The sequence below is a fragment of the Arvicanthis niloticus genome, chromosome X (assembly GCF_011762505.2).
Source record: "Arvicanthis niloticus isolate mArvNil1 chromosome X, mArvNil1.pat.X, whole genome shotgun sequence".
Lineage (NCBI taxonomy): Eukaryota > Metazoa > Chordata > Mammalia > Rodentia > Muridae > Arvicanthis > Arvicanthis niloticus.
The window spans coordinates 10,621,883-10,639,490 of record NC_047679.1 but is presented as its reverse complement, the minus strand read 5'-3'; the positions used below and the strand labels follow the sequence as shown (position 1 = coordinate 10,639,490).

At 40.9% G+C, this 17,608-nt stretch overlaps 1 protein-coding gene and 1 pseudogene across 1 annotated transcript; both read left to right on the top strand.

The window, feature by feature from the left end:
- Positions 1-5,172: 5,172 nt before the first annotated feature.
- LOC143435545 (ruvB-like 2 pseudogene) lies at positions 5,173-6,545 on the top strand (annotated as a pseudogene).
- Positions 6,546-14,758: 8,213 nt separating this feature from the next.
- Positions 14,759-16,422, top strand: LOC117695231 (protein FAM47E-like). The gene has a single exon (XM_034486080.2). The coding sequence runs from the start codon at positions 14,918-14,920 to the stop codon at positions 16,196-16,198; it is 1,281 nt and encodes a 426-aa protein (XP_034341971.1). The 5' UTR covers positions 14,759-14,917; the 3' UTR covers positions 16,199-16,422.
- The last annotated feature ends 1,186 nt before the right edge of the window (positions 16,423-17,608 follow it).

The following is a 17,608-nucleotide window of genomic DNA, read 5'->3' as shown; positions in this document are numbered from 1 at the left end:
AAAGAAAAGAAAGAAAGAAAGAAAGAAAGAAAGAAAGAAAGAAAGAAAGAAAGAAAGAAAGAGGCAGAAGAAATTCAAGAAGTAAAATCTCCAGGGGTAACAGGTTCCACTCGTGTTCCATCAAGGCTCGAAATCCGGATCTGCAATTGGTGTTGCACCTGGTCCAACTCCCCATTCTACTTTCCTTTTAAATAAGCAGAAAGATTATGGCTTTGAATAAATGTATCATTCACAAATCTCAGAGGTGTAATACCTGGATGTGAGGTTGCTGATACGTAGCTTATTTGAACCACATCCGTGAGCTGCTCCACATGGGCTTGGAGCAAATCAACTCTCTGATTGACCAACAAGATGCCTGAAACGCATCCACTTTCTGTGGGAGGGTCAAAGCCTCAGAGGTCTTTTCTGAAATTTGATTAACAACAGTAGCTGTTGTAACTTGATTAACCATGTCTGTGTCAGCTGTCACAGCTGTAGTTGTAGGGATGGTAATAGCAGCGATAAGGGCTGCAGTTATATCAAAATCTCTCTTCTGTCGGAATAAAATCAAGGTCCCAGACGTCTGAACGGGGATAGGGATCAGAGTGGTATACTGGCTATCAGGCCTGCTTATAGAAAAAGCAGACCAGCACTGGGACATAAAGCAAGTTACATTGGTACAAGTTAGCAGAAGCAACGTCTTTTAAGAAGGCAAGGGCATAGGTTTTGGAGAAGCAGATAGGATAGCCATCTAAATTCACTATATATACTAGGAACCCGACAGTAGAGTCTGTCTTTGCACTGAGGTGGATTTCCTATATGCAGCAAAATGCTGGGTCCCGTTTATGTATCCAGTCCATTAGCCTATGTCTTTTAATTGGGGAATTGAGTCCACTGATGTTAAGAGATATTAAGGAACAGTGATTGTTGCTTCCTGTTATTTTTGTTATTAGAGGTGAAATTATCTTTGTGCAGCTATCTTCTTTTGGATTTCTTGGAAGAGGGTTACTTTCTTGCTCTTTCTAGGGTATAATTTCCCTCCTTGTATTGGAGCTTTCCTGCTATTATCCTTTGTAATGCTGGGTTTGTGGAAAGATATTGTGTAAATTTGGTTTTGTCGTGGAATATCTTGGTTTCTCCATCCATGGTAATTGAGAGTTTTGCTGGGTATAGTAGCCTGGGCTGGCATTTGTGTTCTCTTAGGGTCTGTATGACATCTGTCCAGCATCTTCTAGCTTTTATAGTATCTAGGGAGAAGTCTGGTGTGGTTCTGATAGGTCTGCCTTTATATGTTACTTGGCCTTTCTCCCTTACTGCATTTAATATTCTTTCTTTGTTTTGTGCACTTGGTGTTTTGATTATTATGTGACGGGAGGTATTTCTTTTCTGGTCTAGTCTATTTGGTGTTCTATAGGCTTCTTGTATGTTTATGGGCATCTTGTTCTTTAGAATAGGGAAGTTTTCTTCTATAATTTTGTTGAAGATATTTATTGGCCCTTTAAGTTGGGAATCTTCACTCTCATCTATACCTATTATCCTTAGGTTTGGTCTCCTCATTGTGTCCTGGATTTCCTGGATATTTTGTGTTAAGAACTCTTTGCATTTTGCATTTTCTTTGAGAGTTGTGTCAATATTTTCTATGGTATCTTCTTCCCCTGAGATTCTCTCTTCTATCTCTTGTATTCTGTTGGTGATGCTTGTGTCTATGACTCCTGATTTCTTTCCTAGGATTTTTATCTCCAGGGTAGTCTCCCTTTGTGATTTCTTGATTGTTTCTACTCCCATTTTTATGTCCTGGATGGTTTTGTTCAATTCCTTACCTGTTTGGTTGTATTTTCTTGTAATTCTTTAAGGGATTTTTGTGTTTCCACTTTAAGGGCTTCTATCTGTTTATCTGTGTTCCCCTCAAATTCTTTGAGAGTGTCATTTATGTACTTCTTAAAGTCCTGTATCATCATCATTAGAAGTGATTTTAAATCTGAATCTTGCTTTCCTGGTGATATGGGGAATTCAGGACTTTCTTGTGTGGGAGAACTAGGTTCTAATGATGCCAAGTACCCTGGGTTACTGATGCTTATGTTCTTGCACTTGCCTTTTGCCATCTGTATCTCCTTAGTGCTACCTTCCCTGTCCCTGACTGGAGCCTGTCTTTCCTATTATCTTGGTTGTATCAGAACTTTGTGTGGCGGGTGTAACTACTGGGGTAAGTGCTGGGGCCCAAAATCTGCTCAGTGCTCAAGCACAGACAGGATATTGCTCAGGTTAGAGCTCTGGGAGCCCTGTTTCCTCTGGGTTCTTAGAGACTGGGGGCAGAGCTGCCACCCAAGATCTGCTCAGCGCTCTGGCCCAGACCGGAAGGAACCAGGGCTCCAAGCCGGGAGGGACTTCCTGGGTCCTTGTGGGTCCCAGTTAGTTCCTGTTTGGGGTGAACGTTGCTGTCTGCTTACCTAAGATACTGTCTGGGTTAGATTTCCTGGCAGCCTTGCTTCCTCTGGGTTCTGTGTGATTGGGGGCAGAGTTGCCCCTGTCCGAGATCTGCTCAGTTCCTGGGCCCAGACTGGAAGGACAAAATTGTTTTTCTTTTATCAACCAATTGTAAAAAGAAATTAGGGTTTGCATCTCTCTTGAGAACATTAAACAGAGGCTTAAATTCTTTTGTGGAGAGCTTAAAATAAGATCTTAATGAATTAGCATCTCCTAGAAACTTTTGAAAATAATTTAAAATAAGTAAACTATGTTTTCTTATTTAAATTTTTGTGTCAATTTATTTAGGAATATAACTGATGTCTCAGATATTAAAAAGATATAGTCTTTGGATGTTTTCTGGGGCAATAAGCACTCTCTAAAATTTTAGAGCTTGTTGTATGAGAGCAAAGGCTTGTATTAAAACTCTTTTAGAGGGATCAATTAATAAGCCAATTGTGTAACAGAAGAAGGTGTTCATCAATGCTTTGTTTGATCTTGGATAAAACTCTTACTGAAATCTCTTTTATACATCTGGCTTTTGAATGAATCTAACTCCGAATTACCAGTTTTAATCCAGCTTTTTGTTACCAAATTTATAAATTTGTAATCATACCCAATAATATATAACCAGGACATATAGAACATACTTATATATATTTAAAACCAATTAAGAATAAGAATAAATGTACATCTAAACAATTTTTCTTATCTTTTTAGCTGTAATTTAAGAGAAAAGCACCCTTTCACTTATCAAACTGGGAAAAACCACTATCAACTCCCTTACTACAGAAGCCAAAAAAACTGCTGGCATCCTTCCAAGAGCTGCTTATGAAAACAGTTAACTCTTCCCAAGGTTCTTTCGGTCCCTCTCCAGGCACAGAGCAGGGTAAATTATCAGTTTTTCTTATGTAAATTGAGACTGCTTCCCAAGCAAGTTTTAAACTAAATCAAGGAAGCAGTGTTAACCAGTTTTTCTTTTGAACAAGAAACAGAAAAACCAATCATTCAGACAACAAGACAAAGAACAATTGACACACATGGACAAATTGGTGCACCAATGACAGACAAACAGAGAAAACAGAACTACGAATCTCCCCAGCAAGAGCCAGAGAGACCAGGGTGTCCCTGATCATCTTTTGCTCTCAGGAGGGCTCTGTAATAAGTTTTTGTTTTTCTTAGATTAACATGCCAGAGAGTGGGCAACTTGCTTTCATTTTCGTCCTTCCTCTCTCTCATTTTCAAGGTTTAACTTTTATCTCCTCCTTAGGAGGTATAACATTTTTTATGAATATTCCCCTCTTGGGAAAACAACACTAATGAAAGCAAAGAATTTTTAAAGATCCTTTTTTCTTAACCCTAGTTCCTCTAACTTTAAGTGATTCCTTGAGTCCTGTCATGAATGGTGACTGCTTGAAAAATGTTTGTTCCATGCCTTGTCTTTAACCCTAATTCTTTGCTCCCAGGGTGATTCACTCATTGAGTGTCACAAGATGCCTGTCCAGGGGGTCTTCTACCTTGAGGCTTATGCCATTTTGATCCTCTAAGAATTGCCCCACAGTTGGGTGGACTGTGGTATCCTTCTAAATGGGAGTGCTCTCAAGCAGAATGTCTCGTCTTCAAGCCCTACAACACTGGGCACCAAAATATCCTGTCAATCAGGGCATTAAATAGGGGTCCAGGGAGGTCACCTGGAAGAGAGTGGGTGTGTGTGTGTGGGGGAACAGGCAAAGACTAAAAGAATGGTGATCAGTCTATAGTCTGATCAAATCACAATTTTTACTTTTTCACACAGGGGTTATATACACAAAAAGGCAGGATGTGGGAGAAGGGGATGACTCAGGAACATAAGTGTTCAGGGGGAGTACAGATATCTTTCAGAACAGAGTATCAGCTGGGTGAAGCTTCAGGGGTCAGGTCACTATGACTCCACCTATGATTCACTTATCCTTATCCAAGTTGGTACTATCCATCGAGGTTACTTATCTACAAGGTCTATGACTAAAACTTGGCAATGTTCCACCAAAGCTGCTTATTAAAGTTACCTATCAACAAGGTCTGTGATGACTTAAGCTGGCAAATTTCCACCAAAGCTGCTTGTTTACAATATCGTATAGCTATCTGTTTCAGTGTTTTCCCACAGAGACCCAAGGCTTTGTGTTAGCAGGCTGACTTAGGCCTATGGCTGATTTTAGGCCTTCAGTGTTTAAGCAAAGCTGCCCCTGGCAAAAGGCCACTGTATTTTACTATACTGAAAACACTTAGGGGAACAATATGAACATAATTTTTACCTTTGGGCCTAATCAGTTTATTAGGTACTACCAAGATTAGATGAAGAGTTATTTTGATGAAAATGACTCTTCTAGTCCAACAGACTGGAAGGTTTGCTGGACCTCACAGCAAGAATTAATAATAAATACACCTTGAGGTCACTTAAGACTTAAGACTGATACCCTGCTGTGTGCTCAACTTGTTTAATCTGCTTTAAGGGAACAATGTAACAGCCAACCTTAGTTGTCTTGGATTTCCCATGTAATCAGAGTTTACCACCCAAGACAATGGAAAGCTGTGATCTTAAGTTATATATTCTTCCATGCCCCTGGTCCAAGACTAAAGTATTTGTGTTTGGGTGCATATTATGATAACTATTTGCTAAATACAGAAAATAAAGATTGAAAAAATCTTGTAAGATGAATATCCACCAAGAATGCTGAAACTAACATACAGATATTACGTGATAAACATTGATGCTTGGAGTACTGTTTGTAATCTGGGTCAGTTGGGATTAATTGGAGTCAGTGACTTTATCTCTGGTAAAACTCTGTTAAAGATTTCTGTAACAGACAGTTGGTGTGCATCATGACAACCATGGCAGCCACGATCAAAGTTCCTGAGATCCAAGATGTGACAAGAATAGAGTGAATGGGCAATCACATTGGGGGATGAGACTGGAACCGAGACAGGCTTCTCAGGGCATGGTGGCACAACTAGCTGCCTGGCGTGTAGCTAATGTGGTGCTGGAGATGATCAGAGAAGAGAAAGAAGATTTTGGAGCAGACCATCCTCATTGCTGGCCAGCCAGGCACTGGGAAGACAGCCATTGCCATGGGCATGGCCCAAGCACTAGGCCTGACACACCATTCACAGCCATCGCAGGCAGTAAGATATTTTCTCTGGAGATGAGCATCACTGAGGCTCTGACTCAAGCCTTCTGCTGTTCCACTGGCATCCATATTGAGGAGGAGACAGATTACTGAAGGTGAGATGGTGGGCATACAGATTGACTGGCCAACCACAGGCATGGGATTCAAGGTGGCAAACTGATCCTCAAGACCTTGGAGATGGAGACCATCTATGATCTGAGTCCCTGACCAAGGACAAGGTCCAGGCTGAGATGTGATCACCCTCATCAAGGCCACTGGCAAGATTTTCAAGCTGGGCCACTTTTCCACACGTGCCTGAGACTATGATTCCATGGGCTCTCAGACCAAGTTTGTGCAGTGCCCAGATGGAGAGCTGCAGACATGCAGGGGAGTAGTGTACACAGTGTTCCTTCATGAAATTGATGTCATTAACTCCAGTACTTAGGGCTCCCTGACCCTTTTCTCAGGAGACACAGGGGAGATCAAGTTGGAAGTCCGAGAACAGATCAATGCCAAGGTAGCTGAGTGGAGGGAGGAGATAAAATGGGAGATCATTCTTGGTGTGTTGTTCATGACAGGGTCCACATGCTGGACATTGAGAGTTTCTCTTTTCTCAACTGGGTTCTGGAGAGTGACTTGGTGTCTGCTTTCATCATGGCTAGCAACCGAGGCATCACCTGGATCCAAGGTACCAGTTACCAAAGTCCCCATGGCATCTCCATTGACTTGTGAGACTGCTTGCTCATTGGGTCAACATAGCCTTATAGTGAAGACACCAAGCAGATTCTGCGCATCTGCTGTGAGGAGGAAGATGTGGAGATGAGGCAGGATGCCTACACAGTGCTGACCCAAATTGGGCTCAAGACCTCTTTGTGCTACACCATCCAGCTCATCACAGTAGCCAGCCTGGTGTGCCTGAAATGAAAGGGCACAGAGGTACAGGTGGATGACATCAAGTGAGTATAAAAGAGGGAAAAAACTCTCTTTGGGGGATATGCACAGATACAAGGAAAGGGATAAAGTCACAGAACAGGCACAGAGTCACATTCGAAAGACAGACAGGAATGACAGAAGACATAGGAAGAATAATGTAGCATTCAAATCTGGGCTGGTTCTTGGTTAGACAACACCAAAATGAAGCACTTTGATTTCTTTCAGTAATGGGAAGCGGATGCATTATTGGTGACTCTGTTTATTATTAATGCATCCAAACCGACCACATTCTGGTGTCCCATGTGAAGAATCTCACATTAAAAGTATGTAGCCAGCTATATTGTAATGTGGCTCTATCAGGGAACGGCACCCAGAAACAGCCTTTCTTAGTTCCTTCTTCTTCTTCTTTCTTCTTCTTCTTCTTCTTCTTCTTCTTCTTCTTCTTCTTCTTCTTCTTCTTCTTCTTCTTCCTCTTCCCCTTCCCCTTCCCCTTCCCCTTCCCCTTCCCCTTCCCCTTCCCCTTCCCCTTCCCCTTCCCCTTCCCCTTCCCCTTCCCCTTCCCCTTCCCCTTCCCCTTCCCCTTCCCCTTCCCCTTCCCCTCCTCCTCCTCCTCCTCCTCCTTGTCCTTGTCCTTCTTCTCCTTCTTCTTCTTCTTTTGGTTTTTCGGGACAGGGTTTCTCTGTGTAGCCCTGGCTGTTCTGGAACTCACTCTGTAGCCCAGGCTGGCCTCAAACTCAGAAATCCGCCTGCCTCTGCCTCCCAAGTGCTGGGATTAAAGGCGTGCGCCACCACCACCTGGCTTAGTTCCTTCTTTCTTAAGCCTTGTCTGAAGTCTTGTGCTACAAGGATGTCTGCTGATGATAAGTGTGATTTCTTCACACCAGAGCAGTGAAAGATGGAGAGCAATCAAGGTTGTACTTGCTTGAAGTAACCAAGGCTATATTTTCTTGGCCCTAGATTCAATTGGATTTTGTTTCTGTGTCTGTATAACACATCTAGACACACAAAAGCCACAAATGTGGAAAGAATAAGTGACAAAAATATAGACAACCCTCTAGAAGGGAGCAGCTAAGGTAAGACTTGTGGCAAAGGTGAAGGGAGTCAATATAGGATTACTTTTAAATATTCTGCATTTCAAGGTTATTTATTCACTCTTCTCCCATACAATATATCCTGACCACAGTTTCCCTTCCCTCCACTCCTGCCAGTCCCCTGCCTCCCACATTTCCTCTCTCCCAGATCCACTGCTCTTCTGTTTCCCTTCAGATAAAAGCAGGCATCCCATGAATACCAACCAAACATGGCATATCAAGTTGCAATAAGAGTAGGCACAGACCTTCATATCAGTGCTGGATGTGGCAACCCAGTATGAGGAAAAGGGTCCTAAGAGCTGGCAAAAGAGTCTGAGATAGCCCCAATTCCACTGTTTCCCCAGTCAAAATAGTCTTCAGTTCTACTGGTAATTTGTTTAGCACATTCCATATTTGGTGAAAGGCTATAATTTGCTATTGTTACGGACTCCATGGAGCATGATAGATTAGAGCTACTATAATCTGAGGGCCTATATGATAAAATAGTATGCAATTTAAACTTCCAGGTCTGAAGTGTAGTATAATAGTCAATATTTTGTTAATTAAAAAATATGACTCAAGGTTCCGATTCTGTTTCAGTTCTAAATATTTAATACTTTAATGGTGCAAGTAAATTTTAAAATACTTTCTGCCTTAGCTTCTTTTACTTTTCTTTTATTCAAAGTAAAGTTTTTCTCACCTGACTATATAGTTTCTTATATACCCTGACTATAGTTTCTTTACTATATCCTGACTACAGTTTCCCCTCCCTCCACTCCTCCCTGTTTCTCCTCCCCTCCCCTTCCATCTGGATGTACTTCCTGAAGTGGAAACTTAAGGGGTCTTTGGAAAGTCCATTGTGTTGGGTGGTGCTTTGCTGGGGTAAACACATGAAGGAGTGTTTTCCTCAAGTGGACACAGGTGAAAGGCTAAGGCAGACTCGTGAAGGGACATTTGGCTGAGCAGACACAGGAGAAAGGATGTTCTGCTAAAGCTAGCATGTGAGGACACGTGATGAAGCATTCTTTGCTAAGGACACACATGTATTGGTCTGCCTTACACTGTGTAGTTGAGCTATATTTTGGGGGAACTCCATAGAGAGAAATGCACCAAAACCCTTCTGGTGGTGTGCTGTGGTTTCTTGCTGCTTCCGAGGACTCTGGCTGATTGGCAGAGTGATGTCAGATGAGACAGACACATGTGCTGAAGCAAGACCCATGAGGAGGCAAGACTCATGGAGGACACGTGATGTTTGGAGGGGAGTATAAGTAGGCCCAATGGACTGTAAAAGACACAAGAAACATACTGACACAGAGACCCACTCTTATGCTCGCTCAGGAATTCCACAAAGAGCCAAAACTGGAAGTCATGTGTGCAAAGGGCGTGTAGGAAAAATAAATATAAAAATGAGAAATTTATAAAGAAAAGGCCCCAAACATGACACTATGAGACAAGGAATCTCTAAAGATGCCAGAGAGTTAGTTTTCTGTTGCCCATCTACTGCTGTGCATGTGGCCTACCCTTAAGTCTAATTCCTCAGTAGTCTTAGAGAAAGCTACATTTTCATTTGTTAGTGATTATCAGTTGGAGATAGCTTCTGGGTTAGGGATCAGGGCATGTTTCCATTTTTTTTCAGCTCCAAGGTCCCATCTGATACATATCTGTGCAGGCCCTGTGCACACTGTCTCAGACTCTGTGAGTTCCTATGTGCACTGGTCCTGCTGTGTTTGCAGGTCTTGTTTCCTTGGTGTCCTCCATCCCCTGTGGCTCTTCTGTAGGGTTTCCAGAGCCTTGAGGGGAGAGATTTGATGGAGACATCCTATTTAGGACTGGGTGCTCTAAAGTCTTTCACTCTCAGTATAACATCTGCTCTGGGTCTCTGTATTTGTTCCCATCTGCAGCAGAAGGAAGCTTGATACTGATCTGAGTCTAGCAGATTAACATTAGGAGTCATTTTATTGCTTTTGAATTTCTTTACATTTCTTTAGCAGAACCGTAGTATTTGGTTTTTCTCTAGGTCTCTGGGCTATTTAGTCTCAGGTACTTCGTTCCCCAAGTTGCATCAGGTATGGCTTCCATCTTGTGGAGTGGACCTTAAGTCAAACCAGATTTTGGGTGGTTATTTTAAACTATGTGTCACAATTTTGTTAGCATAGCGTGCAGGCAGGACAGATACACCTTCCACTGTAGATGGAAGGGTGTGTTGTTGAGTTGGTGTTTGAATTTCTGTTTTGGGAGCATTCAGAGTACTTTCCAGTACCATGAGTACTAGTCAGTAGGATGAAGGAGGTAGGCACCAGCTCAACCTCTCTGTGCTCAGTCAATCATGTTGATGTTGCCTTTAGCAATAGGGCCTTGTCATCAATTTGTGCTCTCCAGCAGGAGAGCCACTTATAGCCATTTTCCCTAGCTTCTTCACCCATAAATGGAGCTAACTACAGAAGAGATCTCATGAGGGCTTTATGAGATTACATAAATGAAAGCACATTTATTAGCAACTGACACGTGGTTATTTACCTTCTAATTTTAATAGGAAGTACAGGATTAGAGACGTTAGAAGCAAGAAAAAATATTCAAGGAATGCAGTTAATACATAAGTACCATTGGCTTTACTTAAAATATTTCCTTTGATAAATAGTTCATATGTGTTACATTTGTGAGTAAAGGAATGGAATTCTGGGTCTTTCCTCAGTTCTAGTTCAGTTATAGTTATCTGTTTCTGCACAACAAATATTTCCTACATGTAGTGGCTCAAAACAATGTGTGACTTTTATTCCCTTCTGTTCTGAGGATTTAACCACCTTAGCAAGTCATATTCTCACTTGGAAACTCTTATGAACTCAGAGTCAGAGGCTGGCTCAGACTGCAGATTTCAAAGAACACTGCACTCACAGACAGGACATTCATAAAGGTGACAGCATATAGTTGTTGACAGACCCTGTAACTGGGCCTGATGACTAGAACATCTAACCACATCCATGTTGCTTGATCTCACAGCTCAGCAAATGCATCCTAAGGCTCTCCCAAAGGTGAGTGTTTCAAAGGAAGCAGAAGCTTCAAGTCTTCTTAAGATATAGTTTCAAGCCTTCAGTTCAGAGTACCACATCTATCACATCCTTGTGGTCACACAGAGTCTACTTCTATTCAATATGGGATGTAACACCACAAGAGAAAAAAAAAAAAACCCAACAGGACAGGATATTCCTTGTGGGCCTTGTGGATAGTGATCACCACTACTTCTCATTCACATATTGAAGGAAGACCTAAGGATACAGACTGAAATTCATTCTTTCTCAACTAGCTAATTGGTCTGAGAGCTTATTGTGCACTATGAATACTCTACTAATGTCTCTTCTAATTTCATAATTCCCCATCTTTTTAATTCATTGAGCATCTTTGTATCTTCATGCTCTTTTGTTTTGTATTTATTTAAAAATGTTTACTTTCGAACAGAAATATAGTTTATTTGGAAAAAGACTACTATATTTTTCGGAACAAGAAATGGAATAAAATATATTCTTTATGGAATACTTCAAATCACCTAATTTTGGCTTATCTCTCTTACAAAAAACTGGCAGGTGATTTTTTTTTATTAAATCAACTTAAAATTTTGGTGCATTGTCCTATGAAATTGATTTTCAGAATTTTGAGTGTTTCAATTTTAGAGTTTAACTGCTCTTTCAGTTTGCTTCTCTGTTGCAAAATAGAAAGAGGAAAAGCCAGAGAGTCACAGTCCCCTCCAAGGGCATGCCTCTGTCTTAGTTAACTTGCTATTTCTGGGATAACACCATGACTAAAAAGGAAAAGATTGATTTCGGCTTAAAACTCTCAGGTCATAGCCCACCACTGAAGGAAGTGAGGAGAGGAACTCAAGGCAGGAGCCTGGAGATAGGAACTGAAGCAGAGGCCATGGAGGAGCATTGCTTGCTGGCTTGCTCTTGCTGGCCTGCCTACCCTGTTTTCTTATACTCCCAGGACCACCTGCCCAGGGGTGGCAGCACTCACAGAGAAGTACACCATCCCATAGCAATCACTAATTATAAAAAAAAAAAATGCTTCGCAGACTTGCCTGCAGGCCAAGCTGATGGAGGCAGTTCTTCAACTGAGGCTCCCTCTTCACAGGTGACTTTAACATGTGTCAAGTAGACAAAAACCAACCAGCACAGTAGCCTATATTTTAAATTTAAGTTAACAAAATCAGCTCATCAGAAACATAAGGAGAGCTTGGAATATTTCCAAGTACTGCATATAGTATAAAACCATTTTATAGAGAAAATATTTCCTGAAATTTATAATAAATTCATTACATCAAAAGAGGGTATCAATGTAATCTTTACATGCTCTTTATCCTTCCAGGTCAGACCCCCACCTGCTGACCTTGACAGTTGAGTCTATTCCTTTGATGTCTGAGCTGCCTATGGATCTTCTGCAACCAAGGGCATCACATTATTCTAAGCTTCCTATAAGACCACAGACAATAGGCATCCATTACAACACTGGTTGCATCACTCACTAAAATGTTTTTCTCTTTATTAATGTCACATTTCCCAAGGTAAAAATTTGAAAAGTTGGGTTCCTTTTCAAAATGAGTCTCTATGTTAAACCAATATCATTATCTTTCCCTCCTATTTCCACTGCCAGGCTGGGTACACTTCAGAAAACTAACTTTCCCCATGTATAGGCTTATCATCTCCAAATCACTGTGTCTGAAATAGCATGTGTAAGGACTGTTGAGATGCTTCTATAAAACTTAGAAAGACCTAGCTCTGTGTCCTTAAAATTCCACTTCATAAGGAAGTTATAGAGACTTTGTAGCTCATGTCATTACTACATGTTAATGGACTGAGTTACTGGCATCAGTTTTCATGTTCCAAACCTCACAGTGTTTAAGAACAACTTTTATAAAAGCATGCAAGTTTTTTATCCATCCCCCCACACACAAAACAGACAAACGTACAGCATAATAGTGAGTGATATTTCCAATATAAAATATAGAATATTCACAGTAAGGAAAAGAAAAAATATATATGTCTTAGTATGCCCAGAACCTAGCACTTAAGGTCAAGATGACATTCAATTAATGAGATGATCGGAAGATGCACAAACAGAGTAGTTAGTATGTAAGTGAAGCAAAGAATAAATCCACTCCACCAAGGTATGGGTTAATGCCCATGTCGCTGTAGAATGCAGCTGGCATTCAGAGTTTCCAGGCACTTCCAGGGAGCAAATGAAACATCCAACTGAGCTCAATGTTACATCTGTGCTTTCAAAATTTCCATAAAATCTAGGTGGCAGGGTCCTCATGGTTTCAGAGTTGATCCAGTGATCAACAAATCTCCAACATCAATGACATTCCAGAGACAGGCTTTATCACTCTCATGGATAGACAAAATCCTCAGGCAGAAACTACAGAACATTTGCTCTGCTTATACCAGGGAAGGGTAAAAAAAAAAAAAAAATTCCACGGGTGGCTGTGTGCAATATGTTTTTAGCTAAATTAGAACTTTATTGTCACAGAATCATCTATGTATTAATGAAAATGGCAGCTAATTGTGAGAAATCGTTGAGCCCTACAGCAAAGCTAAGAGAAACTATGAATTAGAACATTCTTTGCAATAATTCTGTAAATGTTTTGCTTGCCATAGCCTTTCTCAACAGAATCTATACTCCGAAAAGTTAACATACTCACTGTACAGTTTGACAACCAAATGTTCCAAAAAAATTCACAGTATTTTATAATAAAAAATTTCACACTGCACACTAGTGTCCTTGGAAGAGTTCCTTGTTCCAACAAAAAAACCATGAAACAGATCAGTTCCTTATAGGTTGTGGCCCAATTATGGACAGCAGACTCAAGACTTCTGCAGAACATATTTTTCTCCCTACAGGGTGTTTCTCTGTAAGGAGACCCGGAAGACCACTTCATGAAACTGTAAGGGTAAAGTTGCAATTAAGATCTAGGATGTTGGGGATGTTCAAGACCTAACATTTTGCATTGGACAATCAATAGTGGGGCTCATCACTAGGAGATGCTAATTCTTTTCCCAGCAAGGCATTCATTGCCTGTAGTTCTCTGTCTAGGGATAGGTCACTGTGAATTTTTTTCCCCTTCCATGGGAACATGTCCATATTACCATTGTTCTGGACCTGCTTATGCAATCATTACTAGGAGAGACAATTTCATAGCAGACTCCCTGGTATTCTGGCTTTCACAATCTTTCTGGCCCCACACCCCCTTCCTTGACATTCCCTGAACCATAGATGCAGGAGTTGTGATGCAGATAAAGGCACTGGGCTGAGCTTCTACTAGTCTGTTCATATCTATATTGTGTCTAGTTGTGTTTTCCTGTGATGGTCCCCATTTGCTAGAAAGAGGGGCTTCTTTGGTAAAGGGTAGTAGTTACTTTTGTCTGTGCATATAAGGACAAGATTTAGACTATTGTAAGGAATTATGTAGGACTTGTAAAGTGGAGATAGTAGGTTCTCTTCTAAGGCTCACGACTTTACTATCTCTGGAAAGCTGGTTGGATTTCTGGTACCATGCATGGTTTCCCTTCTATTGAGTGGGCTTTAAGTTAAGAGCTGTTGGTTGCCTCAGAAGGGTGAATGCCACTCATTGTAGCTTTAGGCTTCTCTTGCCATGCTTGTCATTGTTGTGTTAATGGGTATTGGCACTTCCTTCAATTCAATTGCTTTCCTCCCTTGAAACCTTACATTGTCTTTTCGGGAACCATGTAAGCTAGATTTCAGAAAAGAGGCTTTCTGGTTAGATCCAGATCAAATCATGAGTTGTGTAGCCTAAGTGTGTCACCACAATAGCAGTAGGGGCCCATCTATAATCTATATTGTTTGGAGAATCACTTGGACTTAACTTGACAACCATTCAAAAGGAGGTTTTTATTGCCCACTTCTGGGGGTTTTGCTAACATATTATTCTTGTGGGAGCATTGCCAGCCCAGTTGACTTAACATAAGCACACACAGGGACACACACACACACACACACACACACACACACACACACATACACACAGTGTATTGTATATTGTTTCATTAAATATAGGAGAATATGTAATACAAATTTCCATAGAAACATTCTTTAAAATATAGGTCAATATAGAAACAACCTGAAAGCACTTTTTTTTTTTTTTTTTTTTTTTTTGGACGAGACTGCTGGTGGGACACTCCCTTGTGTGTCATAGTAGAATCCAAGGTATTCAGGCAAGATCTCCTAGCAACGAGTGGCCCCAGTGAAACAAATTCCTGAGGCTGCGGCGGAGGCTGAGGCCGTGGCGGAGGCAGAGGCCGTGGCTCCACAGCCAGAAATACTATGGGAGACCACAGGCTGCCAGGGAGCCAGGCCCGTCGGACACTAAAGCCAACATCTCAGGGCACTTCTGCCAAGTCTACGTGTAAAGACTCTTCCAAGTGTTTTTCAAAGCACAAGAAAGAGCAGCTGAGGTTGCCCACCTCCGTGGAGAACCAGCACCGACTCTATGGTAAGGAACGGTCAGATGACTTCAAGAAAAGCGGGACATCGAGTGAAGGGCTGACCCCACGCAGCATGGAGGGTACAGTTTTCCCAACAATTGCTCGCGGAGTATGTAGTCCCATCGCCAACAAGTTTCAGCGTAAGTCAACTGATGATTCAGGACTGTTATACCCGCTTTTGACAGTGCAGCCAACACGTAGAACCTTCTGGGACGACATAGGTAGCCGCCACCAACAACAGATGCTTGCTCCGTGGCCTAGAGGAGAAGATAATTCCGCAGACATATTGATTAAAATGCTGGAAACACCGAAACCTAAACGGATGCTGGAAACTAAGTGGCCGTATTGGGAAGATCACAGGGAAGCAACCAAGCAGCCCACCACCTCTGCCAAACAGTCTCAAGGAAAATTCGATCTGGACCATCACAAGCTTCCCTGGTCATGTGAAGGCACTTGGCTCCATGATGGCAAACACAGAGGACAGGATATGCTTAGCTCTATTTATTACAAATATATATACAAAGGAGGGAATGATGAATGGGCTGAGACCTATAGAGATTCCATGCATCATACTGACAAAGGATATGACATCCAATCAAGCTGTGAAGAGTCATCTGTCCGGAGAACTGATCTGTGTAATTTTGACCTCAAGTATGGTAGGAAAACCGGCAAAGAGAAGGACACATCATTATCTAAACAGGAATCCAGCTTTGTTATAAAACTCCAAACCCCAACAGATCTTTACAGACACAACAAATACACAAGATATGAATCACCATTCCTGAAAGCCAACCAGTTGAAAACACTAGGAACCGAAGAAACTGTTCCCAATGAACTTGAACTTCAAGGTGAAAATGCTGGTAACCCAGAGACCACTGAGCAAGCCTATGAACCAACTGACTGGAAGTACTTTATAAGCAAGGATGACACTACACCAAGCGCCCTTGAGCAGATGTTTATGAAGAAAAGATGGGGTCGGGAATGTACTAGTCCAGCATCAAAAATGTTTCGAGATTATTATTGGATCGTGGATTCAGATGATGATGACGATGACGATGATGATCAAGAAGAAGAAGAGGAGGAAGAAAAACTGAAGGAACAACAGACAGAAAATAAGTAGATGACTTTCTAATTATAACTCATTTGGCTATATCCAGTTCTCATTTTACACATCAATCAAGGTATACATCATGAAATAATTCTCACTGAACTTCTGCCTCGCCTTCACATAATATGTTACTGTATCAACTATGGGATGAATATTCACATGTACCTTTTCAACATCTTTGTTGCACTGAAGATACTACATAGTTACATTGAACAGTAATAGGAATGCATAAAACCATGAATAAAAACAGCTAGTATTAGGAAGATCCCAGGATGACACTAATAATGTAAGAAGAATCTCAAAAAACCACAATTGCAAGAAAAGGAGACTTGTGCAGCTCTCTGTGGATGAAAACTTAATGAAATAACTAGCAATTGTTTTGTCAACTGAAACTTGAAATCAATAACCCAATAAATGTGAATTCATCTTCTGTAACAATTACTGTGATTTCAATTTCAAATTTATTTTGGCGTTTACAACATTAATTTCCATCTGTTTGCTTGTACAGAACACTCACAAGACAATGGCTACTTTATTCTTTTTGTGCATATACAGTGAGAATAGTTAACATTTAATATTTTCACAATTAGATCCTTATCACACATGGGACTTGCAAATATTGCAATCTCATAGTGCCTTTTACTATTTTGTTTCTTTTCCCTGCAGAAAGTGTCATGTTGGAATATCTCACCTGTCTTTCTTTTGTATTCAGATTGTGTTTTTAATGTCCCCTCCCAAAGTTAATTATCATGCAAATATCTAAAGTCTGTTAGGTTCTCAGCAGCTAGAATGTACAGAGAACAAGATGGACACTCAAACAGTTTGTAGAAGAATTGAGAAACAGGGAAAACATTTTAAAATATAAGCTTTATTTTTATTCTAGAACATTCCCCTCACATGTTAATAATTCACACATTTCTATGGTCCTCTCTGCCTTTCAAAATATTTTGAAGTTGTCCCTGCCACTGGTGACTTCTTCCCTGCCTCCAAAGTCCCTTTTCTGGTTGAATATAGCAGACAGTTCTATTGCATGCCTTTGTCATCACATTTTCATAACCACATATGCCTTGGAGAGTCTACAATGATGTAGGTCATCCAGTGTTCCAACCTTCCTTTTCTCCCCATGGCATCTTGATACATACCACTCCATTTTAACATAAGCAATGAAATATTTGAATGCAAACTTGAGCAAATTTATCTTAGATGTAAAACTTCAGCAAGTCTAGCAATAATTAGAAATATGTCAACGTGCCATTGTTCACTGAATGGTCAACAGGTGGCAAAGGTGACTTAAGTCTCTGACCTTGCCAACTCATAATCAAAATAATAATTTGTCTCTGGTTGCAAAACTTCTTTCAGTGTTATCCATTTATCATCAAAAAGTACCATATTTTGGGCCAAAACAAATTTGTAATTAGCTCA

Bases quoted from the DNA above. Each gene is read 5' to 3' on its own strand.
- LOC117695231 (XM_034486080.2), top strand. From the start codon at position 14,918: ATGGGAGACCACAGGCTGCCAGGGAGCCAGGCCCGTCGGACACTAAAG.